This window comes from Notothenia coriiceps, unplaced genomic scaffold (genome assembly GCF_000735185.1).
Source record: "Notothenia coriiceps isolate Sejong01 unplaced genomic scaffold, NC01 NC01_scaffold00024232, whole genome shotgun sequence".
In the NCBI taxonomy this organism is placed as follows: Eukaryota; Metazoa; Chordata; class Actinopteri; order Perciformes; family Nototheniidae; genus Notothenia; species Notothenia coriiceps.
The window spans coordinates 1-13,806 of record NW_011356933.1 but is presented as its reverse complement, the minus strand read 5'-3'; the positions used below and the strand labels follow the sequence as shown (position 1 = coordinate 13,806).

The 13,806-nt window shown below is 41.5% G+C and overlaps 3 protein-coding genes across 4 annotated transcripts; 2 read left to right on the top strand and 1 right to left on the bottom strand.

Moving 5' to 3' along the window:
- The first annotated feature begins 1,101 nt into the window (after positions 1-1,101).
- pnn (pinin, desmosome associated protein) lies at positions 1,102-3,455 on the top strand. The gene is made up of 2 exons (XM_010782126.1): positions 1,102-1,294; positions 1,715-3,455. The coding sequence occupies exons 1-2, from the start codon at positions 1,102-1,104 to the stop codon at positions 2,896-2,898; spliced, it is 1,377 nt and encodes a 458-aa protein (XP_010780428.1). The 3' UTR covers positions 2,899-3,455.
- An 827-nt stretch (positions 3,456-4,282) lies between these two features.
- Positions 4,283-9,805, bottom strand: gemin2 (gem (nuclear organelle) associated protein 2). Of its 2 annotated transcripts, none has more exons than XM_010782123.1 (10): positions 9,513-9,805; positions 8,734-8,818; positions 8,346-8,435; positions 7,766-7,825; positions 7,560-7,679; positions 6,340-6,384; positions 6,195-6,263; positions 5,456-5,566; positions 4,820-4,878; positions 4,283-4,599 (listed from the first exon to the last, which is right to left on the bottom strand). In XM_010782123.1, the coding sequence occupies exons 1-10, from the start codon at positions 9,632-9,634 to the stop codon at positions 4,560-4,562; spliced, it is 801 nt and encodes a 266-aa protein (XP_010780425.1). In that variant the 5' UTR covers positions 9,635-9,805; the 3' UTR covers positions 4,283-4,559. The 2 variants fall into 2 exon arrangements, with proteins under 2 accessions (XP_010780425.1, XP_010780426.1); XM_010782124.1 differs by having other exon boundaries at positions 8,373-8,435.
- A 312-nt stretch (positions 9,806-10,117) lies between these two features.
- LOC104954922 (MIA SH3 domain ER export factor 2) lies at positions 10,118-13,797 on the top strand (the record flags this gene model as incomplete). The annotated part of the gene is made up of 4 exons (XM_010782125.1): positions 10,118-10,292; positions 10,624-10,757; positions 11,379-11,465; positions 11,581-13,797. Coding segments are annotated over exons 1-4 (2,559 nt in total), but the record flags the coding sequence as incomplete, so codon positions are not given.
- Positions 13,798-13,806: the final 9 nt, after the last annotated feature.

Genomic DNA, 13,806 nt, shown 5'->3' with positions numbered 1-13,806 from the left:
CAAATGTTTATCATTTGAACAATGAGAAATATTCTCATGAATATAAACAAAACAACCTCTGAACATTACAAATATTCGCCTCAACTCAATCTGGAACCTCTCTCATAGTAATACAATACAAAGTGTGTGTGTGTGTGTGTGTGTGTGTGTGTGTGTGTGTGTGTGTGTGTGTGTGTGTGTGTGTGTGTGTGATCGTTGGAGCTATGTGCAACTCAAGGCATGTGCTCGAACGGAGCTGTCTGGACGCTGCAATCATGTTGCACTATCTGTGCTGACTTTTCGTACCATGTCCCACTGTCTGGCTACCTGCATAAAGTGAAGTGCTCGGCGCAGTTGTCGGCGAAATGCCGCTCCTCTGTTTTCATTGAAACAGCTCCTTATATCCGTTAGCGCAGCTAGCTAGCACCAGATGCTAACAAAAACAATACACGTAAGGTGTGCCCTTTCTCTCTCTCTCTCTCTCTCTCTCTCTCTCTCTCTCTCTCTCTCTCTCGCGCCACACATACACACACCCTCCCGGTCTTCCTGATGGCCAGTCGGTGCCTGCCAGTGAGCGTGGAAGAGTGGTCTGCCGCAAGCGGACGGCAGGAGCGGGGCTGTCAGCATCAGCTTGGAGATGGTATTTTAAACTCGATGCGCTCTGAAACTACGGGGCGGCCGAGGACAAAAAATACACATGCGTTAATTGCATAATTATTTATTGCGTTAGCGCGTTATTAACGCGTTAACTTGACAGCCCTAATATCTAATATATATAATAATATAATAAACTACATCAGTCAGATGACTTCACGTGACCACCCCAAGCTAAAGGAGGCTAGCGTTCAATGACTTTCAGCAGTCTCATTTAGCCATTTGTTACCAACCATAATTTAAGTGTAATTTAAGTCGGGTATTTACTGACGTTATCAGTCGGGTATTTACTGATGTTTTTTTAGGTTGTAAAACAAAACTTAAAAATCTCCCCAGCTTGAGTTAACCACAGACCTGTGGTCAGGCATCTAACCCAAAAAAAACATTGATTTTGACACAAGGGAATATACAGTGCTTGACTGCTAATGCATTGTTGTTATGTTTTGTTTGTGACTGTATACAAAACAAATGTCAGAGTTTGTCCTTTGCCTGTTTTTGACATTGTCTTTCCTCCATCCACAGCAAGAGGAGTGGACCAGCCATAACAACCATCTGGTGAAATACATCCGCACCAAGACCAAGCCTAACATCTTTTATGCGCCTGGGAAAATGTGCTCCGCCACACAGAAACTCCTCGACGAGTCCACCAAGAAACTCAATGGTGAGTAGGGGGCTTCTTTGCTAAAGTTTATGAGTTTACATTTTTGGTTCTTGTAGTAGCCAAAATACTTTTTTTACCTATTTTATTTTTCTATTGATTTGTTGGGACTGCAGATGTTGTATTTTGTTATTACTTCTGTCAATTGTCCTCTTGTTCACACATGTATAGAGGGCTTTTGGAGACGGAAAGGGCAGGCTCAGACATTTTCTAATGTTTCAAGGTCCTAATTTAGTCAAATATTTTTGTACTTTATTTAACGATACAATTATTGGAAATCTTTATTGTTTCGGGAGTGTTTTTGACCGTGTCATTGTAACGGGCCAAAGCAAAACAAATTATTAAATGTTTATTTGTTACATCTCCTTTTAAAATCCATAATTTTTTAATCTGTAACTTCTTGTTCTTTTTGTTTTTCTACAGCTGTGTTTGATGAGAGGCGTGAGGCTTTTGCCGAGCACCTCAGTAAGATGGAGTCCCGCCCCCGGCGGCAGCCAAACCGCGACCAGGACGGCAACACCACGGGAACGGACCGCCCGGCGGAGGGTAAGCCAGCAGGTCAGGTAGTCAAGGTGACAGGTAACAGGGGGGATGCAGAGATGGAGGAAGACGATGAGGAGGATGAGGAGATGGAGGAGAGGGATAAGGAAGGGGCTAAAAAGCAGATTATTATGGAGGAGGGGGAGAAGGAAGTGTTGCAGAAGGTTGAGGAAGAGGTAGAGGGGATGGAGTTGAGTGAGGATGTTAGGAAAGTGGATGAGGAGGAGAAGGAAGGAGAGGGGGGGGTTAAAGCTGTAGAGGAGAAGGAAGAGAAGGAGCCAAGCCCAGGGTCAGAGGAGATGGAGGGGGAGGGAGAGAAACAGAAAGAGGACAGGACTATGGTAGACGAGGGGGATGCAGAGAAGAATCTCCCAGAGATACAGATTGAAAAGCCCCAGGAGACCCCGTCCTCCGAACCAAGCGCACCCAGCCAAGCAGCAGACAACGGGCCCCAGCCCCCCCCCATCCTCCCTGCGGAGGAGCTAGCAGAAAAGCCCCCCGAGATCCCAGAACCACAAAAAGCCTCCGTGGCTCCCGAACAGGAAGTGAGCACGCCTGGCCTCGTGCTGCAGAACTCAGCCGCTGAGAGCCACACTGCGGAGGGGAAACCGGAGGAGGCTCCCCAAAAACCAGCCGAGTCCCAGGAGGCCCCCGCCATCACCCCCTCACCCGCAAAGAAGGGAGAGGAGGGCGGGAGAGGCAGGAAGAAGGCAAAGGAGCCAAAGAAGAGTCGCAACACCTCCTCTTCGTCCTCGGGCTCCTCCTCCAGCGGGAGCTCGTCCTCTTCCTCAGGGTCCAGCCACTCCTCGTCTTCCTCCTCTTCTTCATCCGCGTCGTCAAAGAGCCGCAGTCGAGACCCCACTAAGCGCAAGAGGAGGCCGTCGGCGAGGGACAGGAAGAAAGGGGAGGAGAGGAGTCAGCGCAAGAGAGGGGGGAGCAGCGGAGGAGGGAGGGACTCAAAGGCGTCCAAGGAGAAGAAGAAGAGGAGGAGCGATGAAGGGAGGGGCCGGTCCTCCCGCGGCGATAGGGAGCATAAAGATAGAGACAGGAAGGACAAGAGACGCTAATCTGCTTCTCGTTCAGCTGTACGGTGACGCTGGCACACTGAGGGGCAATCAACTTCACTTAACTACACATAACGTTTTTAAACTAGCATTTTCCATTAAAATGCCACTTAAAGGCCTTTGGAGGATTTTTCTCCAGCGTAGGGATTTAAAAGTTGATAGAATTGGAGGATAAGTGCTTATAATTTCCCTTTTTTATATTTGGCAAAAGAAGTGTACCTGATTGGACGCCTTGCCAGGGCCAGATTAGCCAGGGTATTCAAAACACTTGGCTTTTAAAAGGCTGTCTGGACAGATGGTGTTGAATGTTCTCCATCCTAATGTCATAGGCTGGGGTTGCCGGTGGTTACGGTAGCACCATTCACTCACAGTACTGTTGTTTTTAAGTCGATGTGACAATGCTGTCAATCCACGTTTATTTGAATGTTGAATCAATGTGAAAGCCCTTGTACCTTCACCCTGCGGGTACATGTGTGATTTGCTGGTTTTTGAAAGTGTTTTTCCATTTTTTGTATTAACTGATAATCTGCTTCAAATTAAAGGTGAGATATTGGTGGAAATAAGTGTGATGTGCGTTTATTGAAATCATATTAAGGCTGGGACTGCTTAAATGATCTCCCATTAAATATTTAGGTTAAGTGTCAAATCACCAGGGGTTAAGGTAACCTCTTCAAATGTATGTTCAACAATCCATAAAACGGAAAAGCATAAAATACACTCTTAAAATAAAAGCTTAGAGCAAGAGATGTTTTGGGATTGTAGCTTGTCTATTAATTTAGAAAAAGGAAATGTCAACTGTTATCATTCTGTCTGTAGATCACATTTCTTTCTTTGTAATGTCTGCATCTTAAGAGGTGATAAATCAAAATGTCTCATTCTAAAAGCTTTCAAAATGTGATCATAGAAGGTTTGGAAAGTAACTCAGCACATCTACTGAAGTATTGAACACAGGTAAAACGATGAAGTATTGTACTTATTACATTACTTTCAATACAACCAATAAAGATTTAAACAAGCCCAAGAGTTTATACAAATGTTTGTTACAAATTAAATGTAACGAGAAAACAGTTTAGTCAGTTAGCAAATAGACAGATTTAATTGGCATCTATGAACATTGTTTAAGGTCTTTATTTTCTGCATTGAAGTATTTTTACAGTGTGGTATTTCGACTTTGCTATCGGATCTGAATACTTCTTCCAACACTGCTCAAGTTTAAACTGGGTTGTTAGAGATAACTTGGATTCATAATCTGAGGGTGATCATATCCTGGTTAGTGATGTGTGCAGTTGTGTATTGTAAGCATTAGGACTATTGCTTCATTGTCTAGCAAAGATCCCCAGAATGAACATCGGTGGCTATGCAGAGACCAACAATAAGCTCCACACACTTATGCAAATGAGTTTAATAGAACAATCAAAAATAACATCTGCTATGGTTGCTGTCCAGTCATGAGCAGGGATCCACGCTAATTGCAAATATATTTACAGAGTGTGTTCATGATCCTTTTGGTTTATCCTCAACTTTCATCCCGTCATGCAGAATCCTGACAGCTCTCTACGTGTCCTGGTTACATTATCTCCACCTTTAAATGTCCTTAAGTACATCCTGCTGCCCAAAGGCTCTGACATGTTCCTCAACATTGACACAGTCGAAGAGTTAAATCCTCACTCGGGCTGGTCTGCCAGGTCACTCTGCTCAAAGTACCTACAGGAAGGACAAAGGGAAATAAGCATGTGTTTAGCACGCAAGTATATCTGATAGTAATATTTAATTTAAATAATATGTTGGTGTTTTCAAACTATGTGTAGACTAGGCCTTACACTCTTTGTATTTGATTTATTATATGACCAAAGGCAGACAGCCTGATGTATTCAATGTCATATGGACTGACAGAATAAACTACCCAGGACACAGTGCTCGTTACCTGGCAACAAGACAGACGAGTAGGTTCAGGGCAGGAAGTTTCTCATCCTCCCCACTCTCCTGTGGAATCAGAAAAAGTGATGCTGTGAGAAGACATTTAAAAAGTCTTACAGCCCCCAGGAAGTGTGCCGGCCGTTGCAGCAAGTCCGTGACATCATTTGGCCCAGAAAGACTTCTTCCCATCGACTTACATTGAGAAAAAAAATCAACAGATATACTCAGTGTGGACCCTTAAATAGCCTTTATTCACATCACTAGGTCCTAGAAGTTGTATAATCCAGAGTTACTTTGTCTGTCCATTCATGAGACTGGCCATGTGGATTTGAGGCGGGGCTTAAGAAAAACACATGCCGTTGGTCCAGATTATTTATTTTCTCACTAGTCAAGCGATTATTTTCTTCATGTGCCCTAAGAAACATGTATATGAATGAACAGGGCCTCGAACACTGTATCCAGCTGTCTTCCTACATAAATAACAATGTACTAATAAACCGATCACTCCGAGTTATCCCTTCCTTCCTGTATTTAGCACCAAAGAAAAAATTAGGGGGAAAAGGCAACTTGTATATTTCCACTTGAATTCACAGGAAAGACCTCTGAGGACGGCAGCATTACAGTCTCAGCAAGGGAATCGTACCAGCGCACTGCGGAGCTGAGCACACCTCCTGGCCAGCTGTCGGATGCAAGAGTGGGCTTCAGGCAGCAGGGGCTTCTCCAGGCAGGCCAGCAGAGCGTACAGCCAGCGACCCTGTGACACACACACACACACACACACACACACACACACACACACACACACACACACACACACACACACACACACACACACACACACACACACACACACACACACACACACACACACACACACGAGAGAGAGAGAGAGTCAGTCAGGAAATACGTTTTGTTAAAGTCACCTTTCATATTTTAATCGTGGAAGGGGCTGCAAACTAAAACAAGTCTTTAATCCCCACATTCAGAAAACTAGTGCTCATTGCTGCTTTACCACGGTTAGAATAATTTTGCAATGGGGCTGTGTCCTACAATAGCATTTCAGGGGAGCCAAATGATATTATGGAGGTTGGGAGGAGAGGGTAATACTAAGAAAAAAGTCTAAAATTCCCAGATGAAAAAAACGAATTAACTAGAAATAAAATCACAAGATAAATACAATTAATTGAGATTATAGTCGTATCCATTTTGAACTGAATTTCAACATCCTGTCTTTGTCCAACTTAATAGCTGAGTGTTAACTTAATCAAAGACACTTTATAAGAATTGAGCACGGTTTTCAATTTACAACATTGCAATACGATCACAGCTTTGGACATGCGGATTTGGCAAACAATTAAAAAGCAGTGACTAACTAAACTCACCAACTGTGGAGCGAAGTCATTTTCCTCAAACCAGCCGACTAGAGTTTCCAACACCATCAGCACCGTGGACTGCAGACAAGAGGAAACTATTAATCAGACTGTCAAAGTGTTTCAGAATGAAATGTTCACAGAGAGAGTTACTGACCTGGTTCAGCCTGCTGACTATCGTGAGGAAGGGAGGGAAGCCCACCTGAGCACAGACACATGCTTTCATTATTATCTTTTAATACACTGCGTAGTTGAAAACTCGCCAATTTTGATTGCTAATTTTAAGTTTGCTCTTTTTTGCCAGTAGATGGCGGCTATTGTGATCTTTTAATCTGTGAAGCAATTTAAATCGCCACGTGCTGAAAAGTGCTATATAAATAAAATGCCTTGCCTTGCTAAGGAGGACACTCTGATCAATGTGCAGTCATATCAATCGGCAGAAAGAAGTCTGATAAATGTAACATGAGCGGGGGCCAAAGAAACACATTTGTTTTCTTCCGTCGGAAGCAATGCGATAATTTTTAGATCAAAAGAAGTAGTAGATCAGTAATAGGTATCTGTTTTAGAAGTGGGATATTTATATATTTTTTGCATTATTGACCGCCTCGCTGCACATTGTCGCTTGTTAACAACATGCTTTTAAATAATAAACAATGTAACTGTTATTTCTTTAGATCAAGCTTTAGGATACAGTCCTACTACTTTACTTTAAAAGGCATAGCTAACAGTTTTACAGATTTTTGAAGGCTGTTCTTCAAACTCCATGAGTTGTAATGCTTTGTAGGGTATATGCAGGAATCCTCAAGTCAAATGTGATACCTTTTAAGACCTTTTTTAAGACCCTTTCCATACATTTTAAGACCTCAGCGCCACTTTGAGTTTTAACCGGTTACATTGGCGACACACTTTACCTCAACTACCTACTATATACAGTATTGATTGTCCTTCCTCCTGATCTTCCAACCATTTGGACGCAGACTTGCATTTCCCCATAACGATGTTTAACAACCGGCGTAAACGGACCTTCGCGCGCTATCAAGCAGTGAGCGTGCGATGTCCTGTTCAGATGACGTTAAATCCAACGGGATACCATAAATAACCTACACAGAATAACACTACACACCTACGCAATGATTACATTCAGGCAGACTGTAGAACACAACCTCTTTGGACAATTTATATACTTATTGAAAACAAGCTACAAAATGTAATACCTTGGAAAATGCCATTTAATACTTTTTAATAGCCTTAATTTTCACTAAATTGATTTATCAACTTTTAATACTTTTTAAGACCACGCGGACACCCTGTTGTAAGAAATTCTGTAAGCTAAATAACAATAGTTCATTTATCTTTTTCTTATCACTATAATACAACCTTGCTGTAGTCCAGTGCTGGCTCTGCTTCAGCTGCTTCTGTCCGGCTGGATGAAGTGCCCAGATAGAGCGTCTCTCCAAAACAAAACTTCTTCCAGCCCTCCTCGTCTGTTATATCCGGCTGGACCACACACAGAAAATGTATTTATAACAAATGCTAAATCTCTTAATCAGTTTGCACCATTGTATATTTAAGATCCTCCTCACCATCTCCACGTTGTCGTCCAGAGTGTTGCTGCTCCAATGATTCCTGTTCTTTGCAATGCTCTAAGGGCAAAAGGCAGAACTGACGTATTTATGTCATAGAACTTTTTTTCTTAATATCTTAAGCTTGTGTTAACCATAGGGCTGTACAATTAATCGGATTTTAATCTCGATTACGATTTTGGCTTGCAACGATTACGAAAACAACGTAATCGAAATAAAACAATTGTTATTATTTTTTTTATACTTAAAGTTCAGGGTAATCAACTGTTAAAAACATATTGTTCACATTTTTTCATCGTTTTTTAATAATCGTGATATCAAAAATCGTGATTATGATTTTTGCCATAATCGAGCAGCCCTAGTTAACCACAGACCTTATTTCAGGCATCTAACCACAAACATGTTCAATAAAAACGTTGACTTCTAGACGAGGAAATCATGCTCATTCCTGGGTTTTAGGACGCATGCCTGAGCCATTATTTTTGTCATCCTCTGATATGGACCAAACCTTTCCAGCATTGCTTTTTATATATTTTATGGACTTGAGTAAAAAAAGGAAGACCAGGTTGTTTTAGTTCACCTGTCTGACATCTGAAAAGTTACTGACTTGGTGCTGCTGCCAACTGAGGCTGGGGCAGAACCCCACCGGAGCAGCATGGCACCCCGCCACCTGAGAGACAGAAACACCAGGAACAGTCAGACAATAGAAGGAATTGATACATTTTATATTATCTCATACAAGCTAGCATTACCCATGTGTCCCTGTTTGCTCATTTTACACTTTATGTGGGCAGCCTACTTCTAGTAAAACAATTATTGGAATTGCATATTTTAAAAACAACCATTCATCAATGTATTATTTATTTTTACCTTAACCAAAGCTACATTTAAACAGAGACAAATTGCATTAGAATTATTATTTATTGCACTTTATGTTGAGGTTTTTCTGTTTGTGTACTTTTACTCACAGAGGCATTAATTGTTTGTTTCTTCTTCAGTTTCTTGGGGTCAATCTGAGCCACCACCACCTCTGGACACTGTGACGCCTCCAACCTGGAGAAAAGCAAAAACATTGGTATTTCATTAAAATATAAATACTTTCTAAAAATATAGGTTATTAAATGTTGCTATTTTCCCTCAACAGGTACTTTTTCTAAATCTTGATCAAGTGGAGTGAGTAGTAGGCATGATAAAATAAATAATAAGAGTATACTGTGGTTTATTTATTATATTATTTCATCACCTGTCAAATTTTTTTGTTTTATCATATCGAAGTTAAACGCCTCCAAGGTTCAAATGTAAATAATAGTACTACAATTTTGTTTTGTTTTACTAAATTAATCTATTTGCAGTAACACTAATACGATGTAACAAAATGACTGAAATCAATGGTGTTCCACAGGAAAAAGGAGGAAGAGCAAGTAGCCCACAGTAGCCTACTTCATTCAAGCAACTGGCTCTAGTGACGCACTTCGTAATAACAACAAACATAGTGAATACATACGAAGAAATGCACTTTAACAGCCATGTTGTCTTATTTGCAAGTTGAGTATTTTTCAACCAAGGGTAGAAATGGAAGCATGAAAACAATATTCATTGTACTGGCTTTCGAAACATCACGTGCCCTCTACTATCCACCATGTTTACAGTGTTTCCGGTGCCAGTATCAGTGTAATAGCGTTACACTGATACTGCACTATCATTAAAGTTTAAAGGGGAGTGTGTCTCTGTTCAGAGGGCGACTTACTGGACCTGTCGGAGGTATTCCCGGGGGTTTCTCGGGGGTCCTTTCAGGTCCAGTTCTTCTCCACTGGCTCCAAACTCAACGGGCAGCAGCCTCGGCATTAACTCCTCTACGTCAGACTTCATTTTTAAGCTAATACCTTACAACAACCTTAATGTAAACTGTCGCCAACTGCGAATGAAACGCCAACTTGCAACAGAAAACGACCAGAACAATGAACTTTTCACAGGTGTTGAAAAGTGCTCTCCAACTAGATGGCCATCTTGGTTGGTTTGACACGCGGAGTGATGACGCCGTATTTGCGCGCGGCGTTTGTTGTCATGGTGATGAACGCCATACGTGTTGACATATTTTTAGATAAAGGCTGAAGTCCATAAAACACACGTTAAACTTTCCAAAACGCTGTCGCCATCTTTGTTTATTTATTTCACGGTGAAATGCCAATATAGATGATCTTCTCTAACATTGAACTGAAATAAAACCAAATAAAAACCTTTGACCTGTGACCAAGCAGCAGCTGGATGTTAATGATTATCCCAACGTTGGCCTTATATCTTATCTCAGCTCTCCCATTTACTATTGAGTCTTCATGACAGCAGCAGCTTAGAGGCAATGTCCACATGGACATATTCTCTTGATACGCTCCTATTAAACCATTAACTATGGCTGTTTCAAAGGCCAACAGTATTATGTGGTGTACAGGCATAGTGTTTGTGATTTTACCTCACTTGAATCTGGGAATGTTGTCCGACTACAAGATCTGTGGAGACTCTGAATGTGAAAGTAAGTGTCCATTTGCTAATATATCCTTAAAGTTGATGATGGTCCACTATACAGTTTTCTAAACTATTTAATTATGATAATACCGTTATTATTTCGGTTGTCATTTAGTGCTTTGTTTATTTATTCTTTGCACACAGCATTAAACTGCATGAGACCGCTCTTAAAATTCAGGGAAATTCACAAATAAATACAACAAAACAAATAATGACAATAAGAAGTATGCACAAAACCATAACATTACAGGAAATATTTAATTAAATCATTTACTATCTCAATCACTGATGAGTGTGTCTGTGTGTGTGTGTGTGTGTGTGTGTGTGTGTTTGTCTAGGCCTGATGAGTAGAGTGCAGGCCATCAGGGACCACCGTGGTAAGGACTGTCGTTTCCTTACCTTTAGACGAGGAGACACCATCTTTGTTTACCACAAACTGACTGGAAGAAGGAACGAGTTCTGGGCCGGCAGTGTGAGTCTGATATATCCCCTCTTCTCTCTTTAGGCCGTAACACAACACACACAACTCAAGCCCTCATCTCAGGTTGTAGGTTAACGAGATTAGTCGTGATTACAATACAGATACTAGGTTCTCTGATTGAATCTCACACTCCAGTTCATTGATATAATTATATAATGATGTACTTAACAGACAGAATGAGTAGATAAATCACCACTTATTTTTTATCTTTTATTTTGAAAACCCCTTTACTTAGGCTATCCCCCTGTAAGAGAACAGTCTTTTTTGTAATGTATTAAGATAACGTTTATTTTTCCTTAACGAGTTGATATCAATTATCAAGTGGATAATATAATCCACAAAGACCAATGCAAAAGTACCACTTTAAAATGTATGTTTACTAGTGATTTGCACATACGTTTCTTGAAAATAAGTCCATCCTCATGAGAAAAGCTTTAAAAATGATGAATCGACTAAAGAAATCTTAGTCGATAAAGTGCCCAATAAGGGGAAACCCCAGAAAAAAGTGTTTCCTTATCTGTTTTTCCTGTCCTTCTAATGACTATGTGCCGTTTATTCCATTCCTCTACAATGCTGCCTTGGCTTTACACAACTGCTTACTTTTGATTTCAGATTGACAAACAGTTTGGCTATTTCCCAAAGGATGCAGTGCAAGAGGAGCAGGTTTATGCTACTAAGGAGAACATAGTGGAAACACAGGTAAACAGGCATTGATTTCAGTAAACTGATATATGGTATATTATTTACCCTGAGTAAGTCGTTTTTGAATCTGTACAAGATGAAACCGAATTCCTTATTTCCTTTCTTCATTCAGGACTCTGATTTCTTCTGTATGGATGAGTATGGTTACCCACTTGACTCTAGTCATCTGGACAGTGAGGAGGAGGATGTTGATCAGAACATACTAAACCAGGAGTCTGAAAGCACCCAAACCACACCATACAACGATGACACAAACACGGAAAGTCCTTCAACACCTGCAGTTTTTTCTACAGAATTTCCAATCTCAGCAGAGGAAGAGGACGAAGATAAAAACGCTGGGGATGCTGGCGATGCCGGGACTCAAGAGGAAGTACAGGAGCCTCCAGGAACTCTGAAGGAACAAGGTGGGTCTGAACCCTCTTACTGGCTGGGTCCTTCAGTGACAGGATGGTTAGGTCTAGCTAAAGAGGAAGAAGAAACTGGCATTTTGGTTGAAGGAGAGAACAAAAAAGAGACAAAGGAGATGCAGGCCGATGCTTCTGTTGCTTCTTCTGTGACAGGATGGCTGGGGTTGGGAGGAGAACCTATTGATGATGCACAGGAAAGTAAAGAAGAAGACACGAAGACTGATCATTCTTTCACTTCAACCATGTCTGGGTGGCTTGGTTTTGGAGGGGAGGAAAAAAACGATCCCTCGACAGAAAAAGAGCGAGAAGAAGAGCCAGCAGATATGTTCAGAAGTAGGCGGATATCTCTGGACCTAGAAGGTAGCCAGTCACATGAAGAAGAGAAGGAAGAAATGGGGACATTGGGTTGGCTAGGAAATGGGCTCTCAAACACGCTGGGGTTTGGTCGGACTGATCAAGAGTCAGAAAAAGAGGCAACACATGAAAAAAAGGATAGGGGGGTAATCAAGGAGGAGGAACAACCGGTGTCAGATTCTTGGTTGAATATGGGGATTGGGGACATTTTAGGCTACAGGAAAGAGGAGAGTGAAGTGGATGAGAGTGAAGAAGGTAGGTTCAAGGAGACAGAAGAGAACCAAACTTTAGACCAAGAGAATGTGGATACCAGTCAATCTCAAGGTGAACTGACAGGTGAGGTAAGAACAGAACCTAGCAGTGAATCAAAGGTTGAAGAAACTCCAAAAGACCAAAATGATGGCAGTAATTATATTTATATGGGTACTTTAGACAGTAAGTATAGTGTCTTACCTGAAGATGCAGAATCCAAGGTTGATGTAAAATATATTTCTCCAAAGACTATAAATGGCAAAGATCATCAGATGCCCAAATCAATAGAAAAAGGGGGTGAGGATAGCAACAGAGAGTCAGGAGAAGATTTCAGAGCTAAAAGTGAAACTGATCAGGATTTTTTAACACAACCTAACCTCACTTTAGGGCCTGACTCAAGATTTTTGGATTTAAATTCGAATGCTGCAGGACAATCTGTAGGCGAGGCTGAGAAGGGCACAACAAAGGGTGTCCTCGAGGAAGGGGTCAAGGTACCGATTCAGATCATAAACACGGAAGCATCCACCAATATGGTCGGGGCACATAGTCATGAAAGTGAAAGGAATATCGCAGAGATGGAGGTACTTGATGATTCTGATTCTATGATTAATAATAACACAGAAACCAAGAGGGAGTTGCACCCTTTGGAGAGCAGCTCTCAGGACATTGAGTCATCCCATTCTAGAAATAGCGGTACTGACACTCTGTATGAAAATGCCTCAGATATTGAGAGAAGAACGTTATCCACAAGTGAGAGCACAACACAGATGGAAAACAATGCAGGTCAGGACTCTCCAAGTTTGCCACAGGAACACTCACAAAGTGATGGCGATTCACATGAGCTTAAGGAAACAGTTAAGGAAATTGAGGATGATCGTGAAAACAAAATCCAGCCAGTTCAAACTGAGAGAGAAACATTGGAGTTTGAAGAGAACATTCTAAATGAAAGTGGTCTAAAGTCAGCTATAGGCCTGGAAAAAGACATGAAGACTGAGGAAGTAGGGGAGTTAAAGGTAGAGGGAAATCAGGACGAGGTAGCAGAGTTAAAGGAAGAGGAAAAACAGCAGGAAGTGGTGGAAATAAATGAACAGGGCAAACAGGAGGAAGCAAAAGAGATACAGAAAGAAGGGAGCCAACGGGAAGTGCAGGAGATACAGAATAAGGAGAAACATCAGGAAGTAAAGGAGACAAAAGAAGAGAGGAAACAGGAGGAAGTGAAGGACATAAAGGATGATTCGGAACAACAGGATGAAGTAGAGGAAAAAAAGGAAAAGGAAGAACAGGAGGAAGTGAAACAGGAGGAAGTGAAGGAGATACAGGAAGAG